A 26,633-nucleotide genomic window follows, 5' to 3' on the forward strand; every position below is an offset into this window, starting at 1 on the left:
GGTTGAAGGGCCTGTTTCCGCACTGTATCTCTAAACTACACTAAAACTAAACTAAAAATCCTAATTTTTTTAACCACTGCAGGTCACCTTTCAGCCTCATGTGCTCCAGTGAGAACAATCCCAGCCTGTTCAATCTCTCCTTGTGACGAAAGCCTTTCATTCCAGGAAACATTCTTTACTCTTCCTAGTGCTGCCACCTCTTTTCTCTGGTGTGAAGATCAGAACTGCAAGCTACATTCCAAATATGGTCTGACCAAAGTCTTGTAATTCAGAATTACATGTCCCAACTCTTATACTCAATGTCCCTGCCTACAAGGCAAGCTAACTGAACACTTTCTTCACTACTGTTGATGAAGGTGATCTATGAGTTTAGGGTGTGGATGTTGTCCACAAAGGTATTTAGTTAGGTATTTGATAAAATTCCCCATGGTAAACTGATCCAGAAGATTAAGATTCACAGGATTAACAATGACTTGGCCATATGGATTCAGAACTGGCTTACTGAGAGAACACAGAGGGTTGTGGTGGAGGGACAACATTCAAGCCGGAGGTCTATGATCAGTGGAAATCCGCAGAGATCTGTGCTGAGTTCTCTGCTGTTTCGTGGTGTACATAAATGACTTGGATGTAAATGTAGATGGTTTGGTTAGTAAGTTTGACCTTCACACCAACTTTCCTGGGGCCGGGGACTGTGAGGAAGGCTGTCAAAGTATAGAGTGGGATGTTGATCAGTTACAGAAATGGGTGGAGAAATGGCAGATGGGATTTAATCCCAGCAAGTTTAAGAGGTCAAATGTAAGTAGAAAATATGCAATAATGGCAAGGTCCTTAACAACATTGATTTACAGTGGGATCTTGGGTTCCAAGTCCATAACTCCTAGAAAGTGGCAACACAAGTACATGGAGTGGTAAAGAAGGCATTTTGTATGCTTGCCTTCTTAGATTGAGACATTGAGTATAACAGTCAGGAAGTCATGATGCAGCTTTATAGGATTTTGGTTAGGCTGCATTGGGAGTATTGTGTGTAGTTCTGGTTGCCTCATCATAGGTAGGATGTGGCGGCTTTGGAAAGGGTGCAGAGGAGGTTTATCAGAATGATGCCTGGATTAGGGGATATTGGCTAGAGGAAAAGGTTGGACAGACTTGGAATGTTTTCTCTGGGATTCTGGAGGTTGCGGGAAGACCTGATAGAAGTATATAAAATTATGAGAGGCAGAGACAGGGTGTACAGTCGGAACCTTTCTCCCAGGATGGAAAAATCAAATATTAAAAGAAGAGAGAGGCAAAGTTTAAAGGGAAAGTTTTTTACATAGATGGTAGTGAGTGCCGAGGGTGGTGGCTGAGGCAGATATGATAGTGGCATTTAAGATACATTTGGCACATGGATATGCAGGGAATAGAGTGATATGGGTTATTTTCATGCAGGGAAGTGATGGTATTGGCACTATGGTCTTGTCATTTAAACCAGCATCTGCAGTTCTTTTTTATTACATCTTGACATTATGTTCGGCACAGACATTATGGGCCTAAGAGACTGTTCTTTTGCTGTACCGTTTTATGTTCTATGTGTCCTGCTACAGTATTTTCAAGGAGTTGTGAAGTTTCCTCGCTTATCTTAGTTTAGTTTAGTTTAGAGATACAGCATGGAAACAGGCCCTTCGGCCCACCGAGTCCGCACCAACCAGCGATCCTCGCACATTAACACTATCCTACACACACCAGGGACAATTTGCACATGCACCAAGCCAATCAACCTAAATAACTGTACGTCTTTGGCGTGTGGGAGGAAACCGAAGATCTCTGAGAAAACCCACACAGGTCACAGGGAGAAGATACAAACCATACAGACAGCACCCGTAGTCAGGATCGGAACCGGGTCTCCAGTGCTGAAAACGCTGTAAGGCAGCAACTCTACCGCTGTGCCACCGTGGCCATCTCTACTGCCTGCCTTGATTTTAAGAACAAGATGAGCTACCCTTCAATCTCCTGGCACCTCACCCATGGCTAAAGACCTCCTTGAATGGTATAATGTCAAACTTCTGATAACCGTCCTTCACCAACCCTAAGAGGCATCCTAGGATTTGTTTGTCCATGTGGAAAGTTCTATGCTTAATCCAGTTTATGTGTAACATGGCTCTTCAGCCCATTGAGTCCATGCTGACCAGCGATCACCTGTTCACACTAGTTCTATGTTATCCCATTTTTCTCATCCACTCCCTGCACACTAGGGGCAATTAACAGAGGCCAATTAACCTACAAACCCGCACATCTTTGCGATGTGGGAGGAAACTGGAGCGCCCGGAGGGAACTCCTGTGCTCACTGGTAGAATGTGCAAACTCCACACTTACAGCAGCCGAGGTCAGGATTGAACCTGTACCTCTGGTGCTGTGAGGCAGCGGTTCTACCAGTTGCACCACTGTGCTGCCCTTCTTGTTTAACAGACCCGATCATTTGCCAGCAAAGAGATTGGCATTGCAAAGAGTTAATTTACTGAACACTTAGCAAGAATCCCCAATCCTGCAGAATGCCCCTGATGGTAGTTGTGCATGAGTAGCCCCCGCCCTGTTGTTGAGGGGTTAATTAACCTGCAGTGGCCACGCATTCACTTCCATTGAGCCCACCCGTGCAGGGTGTGGCCAGGCTGGTTGGAGAATGGGTCTAAATTTAAATCTGGGGTTCGAGATATCTGTAGGTGTTGGTGGAGGAAGATTTGGGGCATCAGATGCTGCTTCTGGTTTAATAGAGACATACGCTTGCTGGAGACGGGCAGAGCCTGTGTGGAATGTGTTTGTGTGTACGGGTCAGCCTCACTCTGCACATGGATCACCATCAGAGGCAGCCTACAGCCTTACAGTGTTTTATTCTAAGGAATAAAGAATGTTTTGGCACCAAGTTTAAGGCAGTATTTAAATCTGGGAGAGCCCGGCTCGATTGAATTGCTGCCTTTGAATTCTCTGTTGGGGATCTATTATCTGACATGTAAATGGACGGGATATGGGAAAATGTGCAAATCAAATATTCAGGCGATGCCAGCCCTTTCAGTGTCCCACAGCGAGCCGCATTCTCTCCCAGCCGTGCTCATGAACTTGCTTTCTTCCTTTCTGTACACACAATGATCTATTTAATGCGTTGTGTTGGCCGCTCCCTCTCATCTAAATCGCGGGGGAGGTGGCGCCGGGAGGGGGTGGGTGGGGGGGCTGGGGGGTGAACTTGAGACCGCAGCACCGTGTGGGAGAGGCGCAGATGAGGCACAGATGCAGCAGCGTGCGTAGCAACCATGGGCGGGGTCTTGGGTTCTGGTGCCGAGGGGTGCGGACCTGGCGAGACAGGGAGAGGCACTGGCAGGGGAGGGGGTGGGATAATTACAAGCGAGCATTGAGGCGCTGAGAATTATTGCAAGTCAGGAGATATTCTGCTGAGACTGGGGGATCCAAAGGAGAGGTAATTGTTGATTTAGGTGTAGGTTCATTACCGTCCCATGCACCGAGGTACAGTGAAAAGCTTTGTTTTACAGGCGATCCAATCTGATCAGATAATACCATATATAAATGCAATCATCAAACACGAGTACAATGGGTGGAGCAATGGGGAAGATATAGGGTGCAGAATATAGTGCTCAGCATTGTAGCGCACCAGTTCCAGGGACAAAGTCCAATCTCCGCAATGGGGTAGAGGTGAATCAGGCAGTACCCCTTGCTTATGGAAGGACCGTTCAGAAGCCTGACAACAGATGGGGAGAAGCTGTTCCCGATGCTGTTGGTGCGCACTTTATATCTCACGGCCAGGGCGGGTTGGATGGGAGGGATGGAACCTCGAATGCAGTGCGGTACATTGGGGAGAGTCAGGCAGCGCTGTGGACAGCTCTGGCGGCATGGCGTGCCTACGCAGTGGTGTGGTGAGGACCCAGTTCAAGTTCAAGGTCAGGGTTGACATTCAGCTGTCAAAGCTGTCTGCGCTGCTCCCCCGCCCTTTGTTCTGCATCTCATTTGCATCTGATGAATTATTTAAATGGCTCACTGTCTGCGCCCCCCTCCCCCGCAGCTTGCCAACCCCTCCCCCCTCTCTCTCTCTCTCTCTCTCTCTCTGGGTGGGGTGGGGAAGGGAGGGGAGCGTGGTGACTGTACAGCTGCTCCCCGAGCCCAGACACCCCTCCATCCTGCAGGCGACAGTGCGGGTGGAGCAGCTCGGTTAGATCGGGGTCGTGTGAATCCAGCTGAACCCCGGCATCCCGAACCTTCCTCTGGCCCTGCACCAGAGACGTTTCCAGAATCGGAGCTTCACGTCTGTCAGCTCAGCATTAGTCTGTGGGGCAAGGAACACGGACTCCATCCATGAATAACATAAGGTCATAAGGAATAGGAGCAGAATTAGGCCATTCAGCCCATCAAGTCCACTCCGTCATTCAATCGTGGCTGATCTATCTCTCCCTCCTAACCCCATTCTCCTGCCTTCTCCCCATAACCTCTGACACCTGTACTAATCAAGACTAATAAACGTATTGTCCATCGTTCCCCCACTGGACTGAGTATGGGCAAAGCAATGGGCATGGATTAGGGTGTATTAGCTACATGGTCAGGTTGGACAGACGTGGATTGTTTTCTCTGGAATGCGGGAGGTTACGAGGAGATCTGATAGAAAGATATAAAATCATGGGGTAGACAGTCAAAATCTTTTTCGGCAGGGTGGAAATATCAAAGACTAGGGGGCATAGCTTTAAGATGAGAGGGACTGTTTAACAGAGGTGTGCGGGGCAAGTTTTTTTTTTACACAGAGGGTGGTGAGTGCTGGAACGCACTACCAGGGGTGGTGGTGGAGGCAGATACAATAGTGGCGTTTATGAGTCTTTCAGATAGGCACATGGACATGCAGGGGAATGGAGGGATATGGATCATGTGCAGGCGTGTTGAAGTTATTGTGGGCCGGGGGCTCGTTCCTGCAACTCAGACATTCTCCCCCTCTCTTTTGCTCGTAGTAATGGATGGCTTCACAACTAGATTGCAAGTCAACCCTTCCCTCAGCTGGGATCTGGAGAGGTGATCTCGCGGTATTGCCATGGAGCAGGCTGGGCTGGAGCAGATAGAAAATACAAAATCCAGTTTAACAATCTGGATTAAAGTTCGGAGGTAGACACAAAATGCTGGAGTAACTCAGCGGGTCAGGCAGCATCTCTGGTGAGAAAGAATGGGTGACGTTTCGGGTCGACACCCTTCTTCAGACTGCAGTTCTTTAAAGTTCTACCTGTATCTCACACCTTTTGTCTTTTTATCTCTGGCCCTTGACCAACCATCTGTCTATCAAAAATAAAACCATCTCACTTGTCTCCCCTATCACTTGCCAGGATTTGTCCTGCCCCTTCTCTCTTCCAGCTTTCGCTCCACAACCCACCCCTCACCACCACAATCAGTCTGAAGAAGGGTCTCGACCTGAGACATCACCTATCCACGTTCTCCAGAGATGCTGCCTGACCTGCTGAGTTACTCCAGCACGTAGTGTCCTTTTTTAAAAGTAACATCAATTGGTTAACCTTAGCCAACCGACTTACTCTGCACTTTCACTGTATAATAAGATGCTTGCGACCAGAGCAGTAAGTGCCGACCAGGTCCAATACCTCAACAGCCGGTGTCTCTTCCTTTGTGCTGTAGTGGCATTGGCAGACTGGGCGACACTGAACACGTCACAGCGGGCACCAACCAAGGCTTGCGGTAATTGTGGCACGGTCCCTTCACCAGAGCACCAGTGGGCAAAGCTTCACGAGAAGGTATTAGGACGGGTGATTGAATGCTTGGCCAAAGCAAGGGGACTTCAAGGCACATCATGAAGTTGGAGAACGAGGTGAAAAGGCTGAGAGGTTGAGAGAGGGAATACACCCTCTCTTCTCCCCCGTCTCTCTGTCAGTGTATCCAACTCTGTCTCTGACCAGGAGATGATGGTTAAACGCGTTATGAGCCGGTGGTGTACAGCGTGGAGCGGGAGAGGCTTTGGGTGGAAGAAAGGATGAGAATAAGGAGTGGGTGTGGAAGATGGGAGAGGGATGCAAGGTTCAGCACTGAGAGGAAACGCAAAGACTGTGTGCAGAATGGAGAGGAGGTGATGCCTGGCAGACTGCTCCAGTCTGGGGCCTTGTAAGGTTGTGGAGAAATGCTGAATGGTGATGGGGTATTCTGGGCAGTTGTGTGTTCCTGGGAATCAGGTCTGCTTGCTGACTCCCTGGGGAACAATGCAGAGATTCTTTGCAACTTTGGATCTCTGGATTCTTTACGAAATGTGTAAATCCAGCCGTCAGTTTTATTCTGCCAAAGCAAACAGGAGACAGGTTCAATCCTGACCTCGGGCACTGTCTGTGTGGCTTTCCCCAGGGTATACTGCTTTCCTCCCACATCCAAAACCTTGATGTAGGTTAATTGGTTGCTGTAAATTGCCCCTGGAGTAGGTCAGTGGCCACACAAAGCAAGGGAGAGTGGATGAACACGTGTGGGAGAGAATGAGACACACGAGGAACGAGAATGGGATGGAGGGGTTGCCGGTCTGATAGACATCATTTTTTAAATTAATTCAAGAGATGTGGGCATCAGGCTGAGGCAGCATTTACATTCTGCCGATGTCGAGGGTAGTGGCTCTCATGTCACCTCTGAAGTTCAGCTCTCCCGTCCGTGTTTGGACCAAGTCTGCAATGAGGTCGAGAGCTGAGTGACTTTGGTGGAACTCAGACCGAGCCTCTGTGAGCCGGGTGTTGCTGAGCAAGTGTGGCTCGATGGCACCATCGATGATCCATTCTAACACTCTGCGGTGATCGAGAGTAGACTAATGATACAAAAGTTAGTGGTTTTGCAGAAAGTGAAGATGGTTGTGAACGATTTGCAGCATGATCTGGATCGATTGGCCAGGTGGGCGGAGGAAAGGTTGATGGAATTGAAAACAGAAAAGTGTGAGGTGTTGCATTTTGGGACGTCGAACAAGGGCAGAACCTATACAGTAAATGGTAGGCCTCTGGATAGTGTTGTAGAACAGAGGGATCTTGGACTACAGGTGCATGGTTCCTTGAAGGTCGAGCCGCAGGTAGATAAGGTGGTCAAAAAGGCTTCATCAGTCAGAGTATTGAGTATAGAAGTTGGGAGGTCATGTTGCAGTTGTATAAGACGTTGGTGAGACCGCATTTAGAATATTGTGGTTCAGTTCTGGGCACCATGTTATAGGAAAGATATTGTCAAGCTTGAAAGGGTTCAGAAAAGATTTACGAGGATGTTGCCAGGACTAGAGGGTGTGACCTATCGGGAGAGGTTGAGTAGGCTGGGTCTCTATTCCATGAAGCACAGGAGGATGGGGGGAGATTTTATAGAGGTGTACAAAATCATGAGAGGAATAGATTGGGTAGATGCACAGGGTCTTTTACCCAAATTAGGGGAATCGAGGACTAGAGGACATAGGTTCAAGGTGAAGGGGAAAAGATTTAATAGGAATCCGAGGGGTAACTTTTTCACACAAAGGGTGGTGGGTGTATGGACACGAGGTTGTGATTGAGTGCAATTCTGCGGCTGATAGTCTCTTTCTATGTAGGTATAAGACTAAGATTAGACAATGTAGTTTTAAGATAATGATGAAAATATTCAGGTCCACAGTGTCCATGGAGAGAGAGAAAGGGAGAGTGATCACCTTTCATCTTTTTTAAACTGATGTCCCATTATTTCTTCTGCAGGCTTGTTAATGCAAACTTTCAAATCCAAAGTATCGCTGAAGACTCTCTTCATTACGTACATTGACTGAAGGGCCTACTCAGCGATGAAATCTTTTGTTGAATGGTTGCTCCAGTAACATGGCCATAAATCAGTGCACAAAGCGGCCGCTCGTAATGCCCTGTGACTATTCGTGTGTGTGTGCTGTGCACCAGACAGTTGTCCCTTCTAGATCAGTAGCCACAAGGACAAGCTGTGTTGCCACCTTTCCTGATGAAAGGTGCACGACCTGAAACATTAATCTTGTTTCTCTCTCCGCAGATGCTGCCCAATCTGCTGAGTGTTTCCAATATTTTCTGCTTTTATTTCAGAATTCCAGCATCTGCAGATATCTGTTATTCGGTTCACGCCATGACCTGCAGCACTTCTGCTGGCAGGAGGGTGCGATTACAACGTGGCCTTTACATAGCAAGTCTGCAGTGTAATTGGGGGATGTATGAGTGTATAAATGAAAATATTAAAAGGAACACAGGAGTCACAGGGACATGGGTGGTATGGTATCAGTATTGAAAGCATCTATCTATCTATCTATCTATCTATCTATCTATCTATCTATCTATCTATCTATCTATCTATCTATCTATCTATCTATCTATCTATCTATCTATCTATATACTATTAAAACTCAGATCTTGTGAATATATATATATATATTTTTTGGGTTTGACCTGAATATATCGTGTGTATATTTATTCGTAACAGCGATTGCGGCAAAACGGTTAACCGTGACGCGACGGTTTTCGCACCGCCTTAATCGCCAACCTCCCGAACGATCGGCCGTGATATTTTCATTTACTTTGGTCACGTATTTTTAAAGTTACAGAGGTTTTAAAGCGCTGCCCCCCCCCCCCCCTTTTCAGGGGGGCGCTGCGGTGCAGATTCAGTCTTCAGCTTGTGACGGCTACATTGTTTCGAAAAGTTTCCAAGTAGTCTTTTTTGTTATTGCAAGTCAAGTCAAGTCAAGTCAAGTCAAGTCAGTTTTATTTGTATAGCACATTTAAAAACAACCCACGTTGACCAAAGTGCTGCACATCTGATTAGGAAGAAAAAAAAAAAGACAGTTATAGTGGTCACTTGACAGACACAGATCAGGAGGACGGGCCCAACGGACACACTTGGAGAGTAAGAGTGGGGCTGGGGGAGGAGAGAATGGGGGGTGTGGGGTCGGGCCCAACGGGCCCGCTTTGAACGGGCACACTTGTTCTAGTATAATACTAAGATCTTGTGAATATATATATATATATTTTTTGGGTTTGACCTGTATCGTATGTATATTTATTCGTAACAGTGATTGCAGCAAAACGGCGGACCGTAGCACGACGGTTTTCGCACCGCCTCAATCGCCAATCTCGCGCTCGCTCGGCCGTGATATTTTCATTTAATTTGGTCGCGTGTTTTTTAAGTTACAGAGGTTTTAAAGCGCTGCCCCCCCCCTTTTTCAGGGGGGCGCTGCGGTGCAGATTTAGTTTTCAGCTTGTGGCTTGTGACGGCTACATTTGTTTCGAAAAGTTTCCAGAAAAGGATTTAGTTTTCAGCTTGTGACGGCTACATTGTTTCGAAAAGTTTCCAGAAAAGCACTGATTGTTTTGTTATTGCAAGTCAAGTCAAGTCAATTATATTTGTATAGCACATTTAAAAACAACCCATGTTGACCAAAGTGCTGCACATCTGATTAGGAAAAAAAAAAAAAAAGAAGGTTATAGTGGTCACTTGACATACACAGATCAGGAGGACGGGCCCAACGGGCACACTTGGAGAGTAAGAGTGGGGCTGGGGGAGGAGAGAATGGGGGGTGTGGGGACGGGCCCAACGGGCCCGCTTTGAACGGGCACACTTGTTCAAAAGAACGTTATAGTGGTCACTTGACATACACAGATCAGGAGGACGGGCCCAACGGGCACACTTGGAGAGTAAGAGTGGGGCTGGGGGAGGAGAGAATGGGGGGTGTGGGGACGGGCCCAACGGGCCCGCTTTGAACGGGCACACTTGTTCTAGTCTATATACTACTAAAACTCAGATGTTGTATATATATATTTTTTGGGTTTGACCTGAATTATTTGATATATTTATTTGTTCGTATCAGCGATTGCGGCAAAACGGTGAAAAGTAGCGCGACGGTTTTTGCACCGACTTAATCGCCAACCTCCCAAACGACCGGCCGTGATATTTTCATTTGATTTAGTCGCATGTTTTTTAAGTTACAGAGGTTTTAAAGCGCTGCCCCCCCCCCTTTTCAGGGGGGCGCTGCGGTGCCGATTTAGTCTTCAGCTTGTGATGTCACAATGCCCCTGTGAGATGAGCTCGAGCTGCCCCCCCTCCCCCCCCCCCCCTTCAGCGTGTGATGTCACAATGGACAAGCAGCTGCTATTGGGTGTCTACTCTTTACAAATTTACATATTTTTATTTTTAACCTTTTTTTCCAAGGTCTGCAGCTTGTGACGTCACAATGCTTGTGTGAGATGGGTTCTACATTGTTGCGAAAAGCAGCTGATTGTTTTTTAAAGTTGTGTTTTTTATTGCAAGTCACTTAACATACACAGATCAGCATGGGGCCCCTATGCTCGTGGGCCACCGGGGCAAGTGTTTCGAAAAAAGAAAGGGGAGGTCCCCCTTCCCCCCTCAACCCCTTCCTCCCCACTCCTTCCCACCTCCATCCCCACTCCCTCCCCCCCTCCACCCCAACTCCTTCCCCATCCCTCCCCACCTCCCTCACCTCTCGGGGACGGGCCCAACGGGGAAAGAGGGGTACTGGGAAAAGGGGAGGTCCCCTCCCTCCCCCCTCCCTCCAACTCCCCCCCTTCCCCCCTCCCCCCCTTCCCCCCTCCCCTCCCACCCCTTCCCCCCTCCCCTCCCCCCTCCATCCCCCTCCCCTCCTCCCTCCCTCCCCCCCTTCCTCCCCGCCTCCCGGTTAAAATGGAAACCCTATGAGGACGGGCCCAATGGTGAAAGAGGGGTACTGGGAAAAGGGGAGGTCCCCCTCCCTCCCCCCTTCCCCCCTCCCTCCCCCCTCCCGCCACCTCCCCCCTTCCCCCCCCCCCTTCCCTCCCCTCCACCCCCTTCCCTCCCCTCCTCCCTCCACACCTCCCTCCTCCCTCCCTCCCCCCTCCCTCCCCGCCTCCCGGTTACAATGGAAACCCTACGAGGACGGGCCCAACGGGGAAAGAGGGGTACTGGGAAAACGGGTGGTCCCCCTCCCTCCCCCCTTCCCCCCTCCCTCCCCCTCCCCCTACCCCCTCCCTCCCCTCTCCCTCCCCCCTCCCCCCTCCATCCCCTCCCCCATCCACACCTCCCTCCTCCCTTTCCTCCCCCCCACTCCCCTCCCGGTTACAATGGAAACCCTACAAGGACGGGCCCAACGGGGAAAGAGGGGTACTGGGAAAAGGGGAGGTCCCCCTCCTTCCCCCCTCCCTCCCCCTCCCTCCCCCTACCCCCTCCCTCCCCCCACTCCCCTCCCGGTTACAATGGAAACCCTACAAGGACGGGCCCAACGGGGAAAGAGGGGTACTGGGAAAAGGGGAGGTCCCCCTCCCTCCCCCTTCCCCCCTCCCCTCCCCCCTCCCTCCCCACTACCCCCCTCCCTCCCCCCTCTCCCCTCCCCCTCCCCTCCTCCCTCCTCCCTCCCTCCCACTTCCCTCCCTCCCCTCCTCCCGGTTACAATGGAAACCCTACGAGGACGGGCCCAACGGGGAAAGAGGGGTACTGGGAAAAGGGGAGGTCCCCCTCCCTCCCCCCTTCCCTCTCCCCTCCCTCCCCCTCCCCCCCTCCCTCCCCTCTGCCTCCCCTTCCCCCCTCCCCTCCCCCTCCCTCCCCCTCCCCCCTACCCCGCTCCCTCCCCTCTCCCCCCCTTCCCCCCTCCCCTCCCCCCTCCCATCCCCCCCTCCCCTCCCCCCTCCACACCTCCCTCCTCCCTCCCTTCCCTCCCCCCCACTCCCCTCCCGGTTACAATGGAAACCCTACGAGGACGGGCCCAACGGGCACACTTGTGCTAGTTCCCTCTAAAAAGGATTGCAATTGAAATCTTGCACACTCCCTTGGAAAAAATGTGTGCGGATCAAATTATTTACATATGGCAGGTTTTTGTGTGAACTATCTATTCATGGTCTGTCTCTTCCCAGCAGATCCTGGTTTTGTGACTAACGTTTCTCCAGCCACTCACAGTGCTGTACCTGACCCAGTACTGTGAGTTAGAGCGAGCCGCCCAGGTTCTCCCGTGAGCTGAGTTGAAAGGATCGCAGGAAGAGAAAGGTACCGTGCTCTCCGATGTCCTCCATTCTCTTTGTCTAACGTCACCGCTTCCCATCATCGCTAGGCCTGGCTTTCACAAACTTTCACCATTTATTTCCATCACTAAGACCAAGCGAAGACTCAGCCACCATACGGCCAAACACTTGTGCTCGGTCTGCCAAGGCCTGGTGGATCTCTCAGTTGCCAACCATTTTAACCCCTCCTCCCATTTCCACACTGACATTTCTCTCCTGGGCCGCCTCCATTGCCAGAGAGTGAGGCCGCATGCAAACTGGAAGAACAGCACCTCATATTCTGCTTGGGTAGCTTTACAACCCAATGGTATGAACATTGAATTCTCCAATTTCAAATAAATAATCTACTGAAACATCCCCCACCTCTCCTTTTTATTCCCCTCCCCCTATCTTCCCCTTGCCTCGCCTGGATGTGTACCCATTTCTCCCCTTCCCCCTCCCTCTGTTCCCTTCCACTGATATACCTTCCTTTGGCTTCACGATTGTCCTGCTCTCTTCCAGCTTTCTCTCCCCCACCACAATCACAAGGACGTGGAGGCTTTGGAGAGGGTGCAGAGGAGGTTTACCAGAATTATGCCTGGATCATAGGGTATTAGCTACAGGGAGAAGTTGGACAGACCTGGATTGTTTTCTCTGGAATGCTGGAGGTTCAAGGGAGACCTGAGAGGCATTGACAAAGTAAACAGTTAGAATCTTTTTCCCAGGATGGAAAAATTAAATACTAGAAGGCATAGCTTTAAGGTGAGAGGTTCAAAGTTTAAAGGAGATGGGTGGGGCAAATTTTTACCATGGAGGGTGGTGAATGCCTGGAACGCACTGCCAGGAGAGGTGATTGAAGCAGATATGATAATGGCATTTAGGATACTTTTTGGATAGGCAAATTAGATATGTAGAGAATGGAGGGATAAGGATTATGTTCAGACAGATTTTTGCATAAAGTTCGGCAGATACATTATGGGCCGAAGGGCCTGTTCTTGTGCTGTACTTTTTGTTCTATGTTGTAAACCCAGAGCCAAGCTGAAGCACTCACCCTCTGACATGGGAAACTGCCAAAGCTGTAAAACTGACTTGCTTTTCCACCCTGTTCCCATTTCTGGAGCACATATTGTTCTACCTGGACAGATATTGATTGATCTGATTCTTGAAATAGCATGATGACCCAGAATGTTGCACTGTCTGTGTGCACATGGTAACACACGTTCTATGGTTAAATTCCCCACATCCTCAGCACCAGAGTCTGTCCCCGAGCTGGAACATCACCTATCTATGTTCTCACGAGAAGCCAACTGACCCATTGTGTTACTCCAGCACTAGAGTCATAGAGTCATGCAGCACAGAAACAGGTCCTTCAGCCCAACATTGGGTCCATGCTGACCAAGATGTTCCAGCTACACTAGTCCCACCTGCCTACGCTTGGCCCTACACCATTCCTATCCACGTACCTGTCCTAGTGTCTTATAGATGATGTTATAGTACCTGCCTCACCTATCTCCTCTGGCAGCTCGTGCCATATACTCACCACCCTCAGTGTGAAAAAGATATCCCTTAGGTTCCTATTAAATCTTTCTCCTCTCACCTTCAACCTATGTCCTCTGGTTCTTGATTCCCCTACTCTGGGTAAAAGGCTCTGTGCATTCACCAAAGACTCAGTGCATTTACCAGAAGTATCTGGAATACCTGGAAGTATTGCAGTTTCAGCAGCGTGCAATTACCCAATACACATGTCTGCAGGAGATGCCTTGGTTCTATTATTCTCCCCCTGCTTTGAAAGTGGATTTTGTGGGGATACGATGCAGTAACTGCTCCCCGCCCCACAGTCCCCTACAGTGACCCTGACACTCACCATGTCTTTGCTTCAACGGTTCAGACTGGCGACAGTTGTTGCTGGCCCCAGTGTTATATTAATATCAATGTCCTGCCGATGTTATTCTTATCTCAATGGCATTTTCTGATCGGTGGAAAGGATGTTGAAGTCAGAAGTCACCAGATAATAATGAGTCAGAGTATAGGTTGAAGATCGAATGTCTGAATGAATGGTGCCAGAACAACAACCTTGCTCTCAACGTCAGTGAAACCTAGGAGTTGATTGTTGACTTTAGAAGAGAAAGGCCGAGGATATATGAACCTGTCTTCATCGATGGGTAGATGGTGGTGAGTGTCATCAACTTCAAGTTCCTGGGCGTGCATATCTCTGAAGATCTGTCCTAGGCCCAGCACATTGATGCAATAAAAGAAGCCCACCAATGCCTCTACTTCCTTAGAAGATTGAGGAGATTTGGTACGTCAGTGAATACTCTAATGAACAACTACAGGTGTACGATAAAGAGCATAATGACTGGTTGCAACATGGCCTGGTTCAGCAACTTAAATGCTCAGGAAATAAGGAGTTTATAAAAAGTGGTGGACGTTGCCCGGTCCATTACGGGTACTGACCTCCCCACCATCAAAGCAAACATTATCAAAGACCTGCCCCATCCTGGCTATACTCTCATTTCATACCTGTCATCAGGAAGAAGGTATAAGCAACTGAAAACTGACCATCAGGCTCTTGAACACTATAACCACCAACGCTTCTTCGAACTATGAACTGTCTTTGGTTGCACTAGGGACTTCGGGCTTAAATTTGCACTAATTTGTTTTAATTTATTGAACTTTTTTTTGTGTGTTGTGTTATCCATAAGATAACATATGTGTTTAGATATCTGTTAGCTGTCGCAAGTAAGAATTTCACTGTTCCGTTCTCTGTACATATGACAATTAAACACTCTTGACTCTTGACTTGATGGTTTCCATCTGGAGGCTTAGAGGCAGGAGTTATCCATCCACCCAGCCTCAGGTGTGACTGTGGTCCAGCCCACAGACCTGACCCAAAGCAATGGGCAAGCCACAAAGACTCCCCAAATAGTCCCCTGGAGATCAGAATTTGTTCCTAACAACATCACTGGCAAGGCAGAGACATTGTCCAGCCATAACTACCCCTGGACTGAGAGGACGATTGAGACTGAACACACCAGGCCAGGAAACATAACATGTAGGAAGGAACTGCAGATGCTGGTTTACACCGAAGGTAGACTCAAAATGCTGGAGTAACTCAGTGGGACAGGCAGCAGCTCTGGATAGAAGGAATGGGTGATGCTGAAGAAGAGTCTTGACCTGAAATGTCACCCATTCCTTCTATCCAGAGATGCTGCCTGTCCCGCTGAGTTACTCCAGCATTTTGTGTCTATAGACTAGGAAACACGGAAGATTTCAGTGAACTGAAGGGATTTTGCAAGGTTCAGGTAACTCTGTGGTTATCAGCGTGAGACTGGCTTTGCTCGCAGAGTTATTTTGTGGCTCTAATTACTCTGCATTGGGATGCAGGTCATGTCCTTGGGTCTGAACACCAGCTGTTTGTCCACCAACTGAAGGACTGCATGTGGCAACTCATGCACACCAAGTCCCCACATTGCCAGTGGATGGCCAGATGGGCTGTTTTTAGTCTAAAATAAGGGTCCTGACCCGAAATCTCACCTCTCCATGTTCTCCGGAGATACTGCCTGACCTGTTTTAGTTACTCCACAACTTTGTGGCCTGATCTGTTTTTAGTGTTGGCCTCTAATGTTGTTTTCAGCATTGACCAGGGCTGGTATCCTGTCAATCCCACCATGGAGCCTTTGAATTGCCCTGAGTGACTGGTCAGGGTGTTAGGTTAACACCTCTTCAGAGAGGTAGGGGTCTGACCATCAGTGTCAACATCAGCTTAGAACACATTGGCATCCTGACCTGGCAGTGCCTGACTGGGCGCTGGGGAATAGTTGGTGTGTGGGTGGGTACTGGTCGATAGTTGGCAGTGTGGGTGGGTGCTGGGGAATAGATGGCAGTGTCGATGGATGCTGGAGATAGGAGCAGTGTGGGTGGGTACTGGTGGATAGTTGGCAGTTTCAATGTGTGCTGGGGGGGATAGCTAGCAATGTGGATTGGTGCTGAGGAATCGTTGGCAGTGTGGATGGGTGCTGGGGGTAGGGGCAGTGTGGATGGGTGCTGGGGATAGAGGCAGTGTGTATGGGTGCTAGGGATAGGGGTAGTGTGGATGGGTGCTGGGGATAGGGGCAGTGTACATGGGTGCTGGGGATAGGGGCAGTGTACATGGGTGCTGGGGATAGGGGCAGTGTACATGGGTGCTGGGGATAGGGGCAGTGTACATGGGTGCTGGGGGTAGGGGTAGTGTGTATGGGTGCTGGGGATAGGGGCAGTGTGGATGGGTGCTGGGGGTAGGGGCAGTGTACATGGGTGCTGGGGATAGAGGCAGTGTGGATGGGTACTGGGGGTAGGGGCAGTGTACATGGGTGCTGGGGATAGGGGCAGTGTGGATGGGTACTGGGGGTAGGGGCAGTGTACATGGGTGCTGGGGATAGGGGCAGTGTGGATGGGTGCTGGGGATAGGGGCAGTGTGGATGGGTTCTGGGGATAGGGGCAGTGTGGATGGGTGCTGGGGGTAGGGGCAGTGTACATGGGTGCTGGGGATAGGGGCAGTGTGGATGGGTACTGGGGGTAGGGGCAGTGTACATGGGTGCTGGGGAAAGGGGCAGTGTGGATGGGTGCTGGGGATAGAGGCAGTGTGTATGGGTGCTGGGGATAGGGGCAGTGTGGATGGGTGCTGGGGATAGGGGCAGTGTGGATGGGTTCTGGGGATAGGGGCAGTGTGGATGGGTGCTGGGGATAGAGCCAGTGTGGATGGGTGCGGGGGATAGCTGACAGCGTGGATGGGTGCTGGGGATAGCTGACGTGTCTATGGGGAAGTCACTGTCCCAGACAGCTCGCCCCTTGGGCTCAGGAACATGGGGAGCCAACCTCTACAGTTACACAGTTTAGCCGCCCACCACCTCCTCCCGCCGTTCCCAGAGCTGGTGTAAAAAGAGTTTGTAGACACTGATTCTTTCAAGCGACAAAGTGGCCATTTGTTATTCAAGTTCAGACACAAATTAAAGGAAACCTTATGTAAATGTATTCAAATGAATTCTGCGTCTGTGGATGGAAAGCTCTTCTGGCCCGAACTTTCCCACCGACTCCTTTCACACGGAGAAGGCTGGCAATAATGAGTTAGCTGTGTCCACCCCCTGAATAAGCGGGAGCCTCACCCCAGCTTGCAAAGAACCCCGACACTTTAACCCTTGCCCTGCTGCCTTTGGCATCTGCTAAACAGGTACTCAAAACCAACAACCTTCCTCAATCTCTCCTCCCCCAGCACTACAGCTGCTCCCACCCCCCCCCTCCTTCTCAACATACCCCCTCCCCTCCTCAACACCCCCAGTTACTTCAACAGCACCTCACAAACCCAAGACCTCCAACCCAGGGGGACATCACCTCCTGCAGTTTCCCAGGGAAGTTGTGCACATTCCCCACTTCAAAATCTATTCACATTTAGACTAGTTTACTGTCACGTACACCTCTGAGTGAAGTGATATTCCTTGTTCACATGAAAGCTCACACAGTAAACAGTATACATACAAAGACAAACGCAACAATACCCACAACGATGAGTGCAAAACAGCAAGATTGTAGAGCAAAATCCAAAGTAGTGCAAAAAATATTGAAGTACAATATTGGAATAACCGAATGCGATGGAGTAAAGACAAGAGTAGTTGGCAGACAACATCTGGAGCATAGTATGTGGGCCACATCTGGAGCACAGTGCATGGACCACACCTGAAATGCAGTTTACAGATCACATCTGGAGCACAGGGTGCATACGCTGTATAGACCACATTTGGAGTACAGTACAGTACACTGTGTAGATCACAGCTGTGCAAAGACCATTACATAGGTGGCTGTTTGCACCACCTCTGGACTATCCCACACAGACTACATCTGGAATACCCACTGGGTCGAGACCACATCTGGAATATTGTGTATGCATACACACGATGTATGGAGCACTGTGCGCTGTGTACTGACTGCAGCTGGAGGAGAACTGCACGCTGTAGACCACAGCTGGAAGCTGTGTATGAACCACAGCTGGGGTGCAGTGCACTGTGTACATTCCACACAGGGAACACTCAGTATGTTTTGGTTTCCATCCTGTAAACCATTCCCGAGATCCTCATATATGAGAACTACCAACTGATGAGCAATTACTCCGAATACTAAAGAAATTGACAGAGAAAATCCTGAAGAGCAGCAGTCATGCAAAACCACGGCACCACTGCAAGTCCACACAAAGTATCTGGCTCTCCTGCCTCTGCCTCCACTGCCTTTGCTGAGGCAGAGGTCCACTCTCCTCTGCAGAGCCTCTGGGAGAAGGGCTTTGGATCGAGGGTGGAGGGAGGGGCTAATGGAAGGAAGGAGGGAGTGGGCTGATGGAGGGAGGAGGGAGGGTTGATGGAGGGAAGGAGGCATAGGCCGATGGAGGGAAGAGGGGAGAAAGTGATGGAGAGAAGGTTTAGGTTTATTATTGTCACATGAACCGAGATACAGTGAAAAGCTCTGTTAGCATGCTATCCAATCAGATCAGATAATGCAATACATAAATACAATCAAGCTAAACTCTAGTACAATAGGCAGAGCAAAGGGGAAGATACAGATTGTACAATGGTATGCTCAGCATTGTAGGGCATCTGTTCCAGGGACAAAGTCCCATGTCCGCAATGGGGTAGAGGTGAATCTGACAGTACCTTTGCTTATGGAAGGACCATTCAGAAGTTTGGTAACAGAGGGAAAGAAGCTGTTCATGAGTCTGGTGGTGCACGCGTTCAAGCTTCTGTACGTATGGAAGGATAAGAAGGAATGACCAGGGTGGGACAAATCTTTGATTGTGAGCGGAGGGGTTGATGGAGGGGCGAGGGAAGGTTCTGATGGAGGAAAGGAGGCGTTGATGGAGGGGCTGATGGAGTGCTACAACACAATGGGTGCTGCCTTTCTCAGTTGTTTCTCTCCCAGTTCCCATAAACCATTGACAATAGACAGTGCCAGCCAGAGAACCTCACTGTGCTGTTTATCCATTTTCTCATTCCCAAACACACCCCAAGCAAAATGATTGAAACCAGGCACAGTTTGTGGAATGGTTCCCTGCAGAAAGGCCTGCATGCCTGCCCCAGCACACACACAAAGGGCCATTCAGAGATCTGTGAGCCTCCCGCTGACTTCTCTTGTCTGTGCCCCTGGAACAGTGCAGCACCTGGAAAGCATTTGCCCATTACATCATCACCAGTTGAACCTGCTTTCTTTCCAGTGTCAGACTATTTCATCCTTTCTTGGAGGCCAAAAGCTTAAAATCCGATGCAAAGTTCCACAACTTAGTCAATGAGTCTGCCTGAAGGGGAAGTGAAAGGATGTTCCTGTCTCCTCTCCAGCTGGGAATCTTCCCCGGATCACTGTCACTCTGGCCCCAGTGACCCCACACCCATCAACTTCCAATCCTTTACCTTTAGGGCACAGTTCCATAAGGACAACCAGCATGTGTGGAGCCACAGCCGGCAGAGATGCTGGGCTCACGTCCCAGGCAATGATGGAAGCTTTGGCTGTGGATGAACCTTGGCAACTGTGCGAGCATAGTCATAGAGTCAAGGACCTGAAGGTCACGCCAAATCTCTGTGACCTCTGCAGGCTTGGTAGGCACAAAGAATTGCAGATGCTAGTTTACAAAAAAATATGTTTACAAAGTGCTGGAGTAACTCAGTGGGTCAGGCAGCATCTCTGAAGAATATGGATAGGTGACCCTTCTTCAGACTTATTTTAGTAGGAGGGAGAAAGCTGGAAAAGAGGTGGGGGCAGCACAATGCCTTGACATTTTTCGGTGGATATAGGTGGGTTTGATTGGTAGATGGGTAGACAAAGGCCAGGGATAAAAATAAGATAAAAGGCTGTGAGATAAGGAGAGAAGAGGAGTGAAATGTGAAGCCGGAGCGAGGGATATAAGTGGAAGGAGATTCAGTGTTCATCCATCTGTGTCCCTTCCACTTACAGGGTGGAGTTGATGTTCCCCTCCTGTCCATGCTCACGTTTGATAGGCTTCACCCCAGTGGCTTCTCCTTGGTTCCCCGGCCACCATGGGATTGGCTGAGTCTATGTTTGTTCCATCAGTGACCGGAGCCCATTGGCCAGAATGCTTTGAATGGCCTCTGGCCCTTCGTCCACTCATGGAGCTACTAGAGAGAGTTCATTGCTCTGAGACAGTGAGGAAGAGAAGGACCTGGTCCTGTGGACATTCCATCTGATCATTTTGGTACCTGTCAAGTTCACTTTTCCTCCCAGATTCCTGGCCAGTGATCGGCTTGCACCCAATGCCAACGTCTCCTTGCCCTGCATCCCAACTGTTGATGGGATTTACCGGCTGTGCAATTCCAAGGCCATTGGTATCAAACTCGCCGTCAGGATGAGTGGGTCTCGAGTCTCGGTCTGTCCTTGATCGGACTTTGCTGACTTTACATTGCACTCAACTTTATTCCCTTATATACCTATACATTGTGAATGGCTCGATTGTAAATAATCATGTATTGTCTTTCTGCTGACTGGATAACACGAAACAAAAGCTTTTCACTGTCCCTAGGTACACAATAAACTAAACTAAACTGAAACTGAAGCAGGACTGGTCATGTTGGGCATGTTCAGTACAATTGTGTCTATGTTATATGCCAGGGGTCCAAGGGCCCTATCACCAGTTCATGGCCAGCCATGACCATTTGGGGTGAAGCCCATTCGAAAAGACAAATAGTCAAGAATCAAGAGTGTGTTCCAGGGACTCCCCACTCTCTGGGGCAGTGCATGGCAGGTATTCTCCTCTCTCTCTGGGTGAAAAACATTCCCCTCATATCATCATATCATCATATCATATCATATATATACAGCCGGAAACAGGCCTTTTCGGCCCACCAAGTCCGTGCCGCCCAACAATCCCCGTACATTAACACTATCCTACACCCACTAGGGACAATTTTTACATTTACATTTACCCAGCCAATTAACCTACATACCTGTACGTCTTTGGAGTGTGGGAGGAAACCGAAGATCTCGGAGAAAACCCACGCAGGTCACGGGGAGAACGTACAAACTCCTTACAGTGCAGCACCCGTGGTCAGGATCGAACCTGAGTCTCCGGCGCTGCATTCGCTGTAAAGCAGCAACTCTACCGCTGCGCTACCGTGCTCCCCTCTAATCTCTTACCCCATTACCTTAAACCTGTCCCCTAGTTTTATATACCACTGATTTGGGGAAAAGATTCCTGCAGTCTATCCTGTCTACGCCCCTCGTACTTTTATATACCTCATTCATGTTCCCCTTCCTGTTCCCCCTCATGTTCTCTGTTCATTTCCTCCACTCCAGGGAAAACAACCTGTCCAGTCTCAGCTGAAACATTCGTGCTGTAGAGTAACTGTAGGAGTAGCTGTAGAGTTGCTGCCTTACAGCACTTGCAGCACCAGAGACCCAGGTTCAATCCTGACTACGGGTGCTGTCTGTATGGAGTTTGCACGTTCTCCCTGTGGGATCCCGGGTGGGATTTCGCAGAGATCTTTGGTTTCCTCCCAGGTCTGTAGGTAAATTGGCTTGGTAAATGTAAAAACTGTCCCTAATGTGTGTAGGCTAGTGTTAATATGCAGGGATCGCTGGTCGGCGTGGACCCGTTGGGCCGAAGGGCCTGTTTCCGCACTGTATCTCTAAACTAAACTAAACTCCATCTGGTGAATCTCATCTGCGCCCTCTCTGCACGGTTACTGCAGATAAAGGGTTGATCTGAATTAGGTCAGCAAGAAGCCAGTGAGCACAGCTGAGGAGGTGCAGTAAATGTACTGGACGTGACACGAGATTGAACATAGAACATAGAACAGCACAGTACAGGTACAGGCCCTTCAGCCCACAATGTCTGTGCCAAACATGAAGCCAAGGCCACTCTTAACTGCCTGCACACAATCCCTATCCCTCTATTCCCTGCATATCCCCCATGTGCCTACCTAAAAGATTCTTAAACACCACTGTCACACCTACCTCCACCACGACTCCCAGCAGCATGTTCCAAGCACTCACCAATCTCTGTGTAAAAAACTTTGCCTTAAAGCTATGTCCTATTGTATTTTCATCCTGGGAAAAATATCCTGACTGTCCACCCAATCAATGCCTCTAATAATTTTAAATGTGTCTTCCTTCAACCAGTTTTTGAGGGAAAACAATCCATGTCTGCCCAAACTCTTGCTGTAGCTGATACCCTCTAATCCAAGGACCATACTGCTAAACTTCCTCTGCACCCTTTACAAAGCCTCCTCAACCTTCCTGTAATGGGGCGATCAGAGCTGCACACAATACTCCAAATGAGTCCTCACCAAAATCCTATAAAGTTGCATCATGACGTCATGACTCTGAAGTCGATACCCCAAACCAATGAAGGCAAGCCAACCACATGCCTTCTTTATCACTCTATATACTTGTACTGCCACTTTCAGTGAGTTACGACTTGAACCCCAAGATCCCTCTGTATATCAATGCAGTTAAAGGTCTTGGCATTAATTGTATATTTTCCCCTTACATTCGACCTTGCACTTGCTCAGATTAAACTCCATCTGCCGTTTCTCTGTCCACCTCTGTAGCTGATCTCTATTCCGCTCTATACTTTGACAGCCTTCCTCACAGTCTGTGACCCCAACATTCTTGATGTCGCCTACAAACTTACTAACCAACCCATCTCCATTTACTTCCCAGTCATTTGTATAAATCACTAACAACAGAGGTCCACTGGTCACAGACCGCCAGCCTGATTATTGTCCTTCCACCACAATCCTCTTTCTTCTATCAGTAAGCCAGCTATGAATCCAGAGGACCAAGTCACTGTTAATGATGTGCATCTTAATCTTCTGGATCAGCCTACCATGGGGGACTTTATCAAATGCCTTACTAAAATCTATGTCGACAATATCCACCTCATTGATCACCTTCATCACCTCCTCAAAACATTGAACAGTGTCTTCTAATTGAAAATTGAGAGAATATTTACCTTATCTATCTTGCTACATTTACAGTGCTTTTCTATGCTTCTCATCTTTTGCAGCCCTCCATCACTCCATGTTAAGCAGCTGCCCCTACCTCCTTTGGCTGTGGACAATTTCAGAGTCTGGTGTGACTGGCCAAGGCCGACAGATGGTGTGTGTCATGGTGCTCGAGCTGATGCAGCCCCAGGTGGTGTGATCCCAGAAGCAATGCTGCACTGACTCCTGAAATTCCCCAGACTCATGCCTGCCCAGAGTGGAGGAGGGAGAATCAGGATGGGATGGGGAACCTTCAGGCTCTGAGTGAACAGAGGGGATGAAGCCACTCACTGACTACCCCAGCCGTCAACATTGCCTCACCTGTGGAAGAGTAGAGACTTGGAAAATTGGTTTCAGCCCCTCAGAGCCAAAAGAACCAGAGTGGGTCAACGTCATCTTCGATCAAAGGGACAGCCCAAGATCCAGTGCTGCCAGGACAACAGGGCAACAGGCCTTAAAGTGAAAACGGAGGAAATTGCAACTCTCCTTGGGCCAAGATCGGATTCTTCAGAGACTTGGAAGTTGAAAGATGGTGCTAGAACTTGCAACTCTCTGTGTGCTGTTCCAGAAGAGGATCTATTGTACTCATGTTTCTTATGCTTTGACTGGATAGCATGCATAAAAGGCATTGCACTATATCTCTGTACACTTGACAATAAATAAATTAAATTAAACCAAACTAAGCAGGATTCCATCTGGCAACCATATGATCAATGATGGTAGCCTGTGTGCAGGTGTAAAAGAGACAGGGAGCGTAAAATCAGTTAATAGCGCTGTTAATCTTCATGTGATTCACGCTAATTGTGAAATAAATATTGCACATTGCAGCACTGGGTCTGTCTGATTATTCACGGAAGGAGACAGGCTGGGCTCCACTGGATTCACACCTTGGGCCTATCCTCCACGATCGAATCTCCGCACCACAGATATCGGGACCAACGCTGCCCCACCATTCTCAGCCCCGCAAATCCACCCGGAGCCAACGGCGGGGAGATTCGCTTAGTTTCGTTTTTAGTGTTTTAGAGATGCAATGCAGAAACAGGCCCTTAAGTCCATCAAGTCCACGCCGACCATCAATCACCCGTTCACGTTAGTTCCATGTTATCCCATTTTCTCATCCACCCCTTATACACTACGGGTAGTTTACAGAGGCCAATTAACCTACAAATCCGCACGTCTTTTGGATGTGGGAGGAAAGGGGAACACCTGGAGCAAACTGACTTAATGACCTAATCTGAGCACAATACTCCAAATGAGGCCTCAATAACATCATGTGCAAGTGTAAACATTACAATCTGGCTTCTATCCTCAGTATCCTGACTGATTAATGCCAATGTACCAAAAGCCTTCTTTGCCACCCTATCTACCTGTAATGCCTCAGACTTATTGCATTTAACTCTATTAGCTATTTGTCTGCCCTCTTCTGATCAAGATCCTACTGTAATTCTTGATAACCATCTTCACTATCTATGATACCACCCACTTTAATGTCACCTGCAAACTTACCAATCATGCAAAGCACATCCTCATCTAAATCATTGATATAAACCACAAACAGCAGTGGGCCCAGCACCCTGAGGCACACCACTAGTCACAGGCCTCCAGTCCAAAAAAACAAACTTCCTCACACAAGGCCAATTCTCTATCCAGTCGGCTAACTCTCCCTGTTGGGGAGCCCACCATAACCAGGGAGGTGGTCTACAGCCAGGAAAAACCTATAAACGCACCTTGCATGGCAGCAGACAGCATGCCCTCAGTCTAACGCCGCTGCCGCAGGTTTGCTGCACCACAGTTCACGTGACCGCAGCAACAGAAGCCTTGGCCACTGTCACCCAGAGAGGTGCAGGGATCTGCAGAGACACAGACAGCAGTCTACAGATGGAGAGCCACTCTACCCAGACCTCAGGGCATCAGCCCCAACCTTCATGGCAACAGCTGGGGGTTGTCCTTTCCAGAGACATCCCTCACCCTGCGCAACATCACACCAAAGTCAGGGTGGGACAGGGGAAGGCGCAGACCACCGAAATGACAGATTTCCACAAGTATACATCTGTGTACACACGTACACACACACAAAAAACAACACCTAGATGACCTAGGTGTATCGACACAGGTCCACATGCATACTCACACACGCACACATTCACACACACGTGCACACACAAAAAACAAAATCTGGGTGTATAGATACAGGTCGCATAAACACACACACACACACACACACACACACACACACACACACACACACACACACACACACACAGATGTAGGTGTGTACACATGCACCTACAGCCACACACTCACACTTATGTGTATTCAGATGTGCACACATACCTACATGCCCACACACACGCTGATGTTTCCATACCACACCACACCCACCCACATGCAGACATAAACACATATACATGCACACACTCTTGTATAGATGTACACACGCATACACATGCACGCACACATGCACAGTCAGATATAGGTGTATACACTTGCACACACACCCACTTGCTGACACAAACTGTTAATGAATCCACATCCCCTGCCTCTCCTACACCCACCCTCACCTCACTATTCACCATCTCTCCCTCTATTACAACAGAAGAAGGAAGCAGTCACCCAGATACCTGTTCCATCGTTTAACAGGATCAGGGCTAACTCTTGATCTCAGAGATCTCCGAAGAAGGATCCCAACCAGAAACATCACCCATCCTTTTTCTCCAGAGATACCGCCTGACTTACTGAGTTACTTCAGCACTTTGTGTCTATATTCTGTAAAACCAGGATCTGCAGTTTTTTCTTTCCACACTCCGATGTGGGGGAGTTCAGAACCAGGGGTCACAGTGTAAGAATAAGGGGTAGGTCATTTAGGACTGAGATGAGGAAAATCCTCTTCACCCAGAGAGTTGTGAATCTGTGGAATTCTCTGCCACAGGAGGCAGTGGAGGCCAATCCACTGGATGTTTTCAAGAGAGAGTTAGATATAGCTCTTAGGGAAAATGGAATTGAGGGATAAAGGGAGAAAGCAGAAACGGGGTACTGATTTTGGATGATCATATTGAATGGCGATGCTGGCTTGAAGGGCCAAAAGGCCTACTCCTGCACATATTTTCTATGTTTCTATGTTTCTTGATGTCAGGGCCCTGACGCAGCTCACCGGGACTGGAACAACACGGCACGAGCTGTAGAAACCAGCCATTAGTATGTTTCACATGATAAACAAATAACATCTCATGTTCATGTGTTATTTTAATTATGTACTTTGATTTGTAATGAGCAGTTATGAAGATGCTAGGAATGTGTTAATGAGTTCTCCTTCCACTGGACACATCTCCTCAACTTTCAATTAACCGAGATAAGTTGCATAGTGTGGCAGCTGCTGGCCTTTCTGCACGCACTGTGATGTCCCACCTTGTAAAGTTACTGATGTGTCGGAAAGAACTGCAGATGCTGGTTTACATCAAAGATAGACTCAAAATGCTGGAGAAACTTAGCGGGTTAGGCAGCATCTCTGAGGGAAAGGAAAAGGTGGCGTTTCAGGTCGAAACCCTTCTTCAGACTGAGAGTCAGCGGAGAGGGAAACAAGAGGTATGAAAAGGTTCAGAACAAGTCAGAGACGACACCGATGATGAAGGAAAGGTGGAGCCCACAATGGCCC

The 26,633-nt window shown here is 48.9% G+C and overlaps 1 protein-coding gene across 17 annotated transcripts in view; it reads left to right on the top strand.

Annotated features, from left to right (window-relative positions):
- The window catches only part of LOC144607157 (uncharacterized), a 99,203-nt gene extending 75,401 nt beyond the window's left edge, over window positions 1-23,802 (top strand). For 7 of the 17 annotated variants that reach the window (XR_013549057.1, XR_013549059.1, XR_013549067.1 and 4 more), the window contains 2 exons: window positions 11,850-11,976; window positions 23,005-23,802. Coding sequence is in view for 3 of the 17 variants with exons in the window: in XM_078423796.1 (XP_078279922.1) it covers window positions 23,005-23,164 (160 nt within the window). In the remaining 14 variants the exon portion in view is untranslated. Of the gene's footprint in view, window positions 1-11,846; window positions 11,977-12,491; window positions 15,137-23,004 lie in introns of those variants that run through there. The other 10 variants (XR_013549056.1, XR_013549058.1, XR_013549065.1 and 7 more) reach the window with 3 other exon arrangements.
- Window positions 23,803-26,633: the final 2,831 nt, after the last annotated feature.

The sequence above is a fragment of the Rhinoraja longicauda genome, chromosome 28 (genome assembly GCF_053455715.1).
Source record: "Rhinoraja longicauda isolate Sanriku21f chromosome 28, sRhiLon1.1, whole genome shotgun sequence".
Classification (NCBI taxonomy): domain Eukaryota; kingdom Metazoa; phylum Chordata; class Chondrichthyes; order Rajiformes; family Arhynchobatidae; genus Rhinoraja; species Rhinoraja longicauda.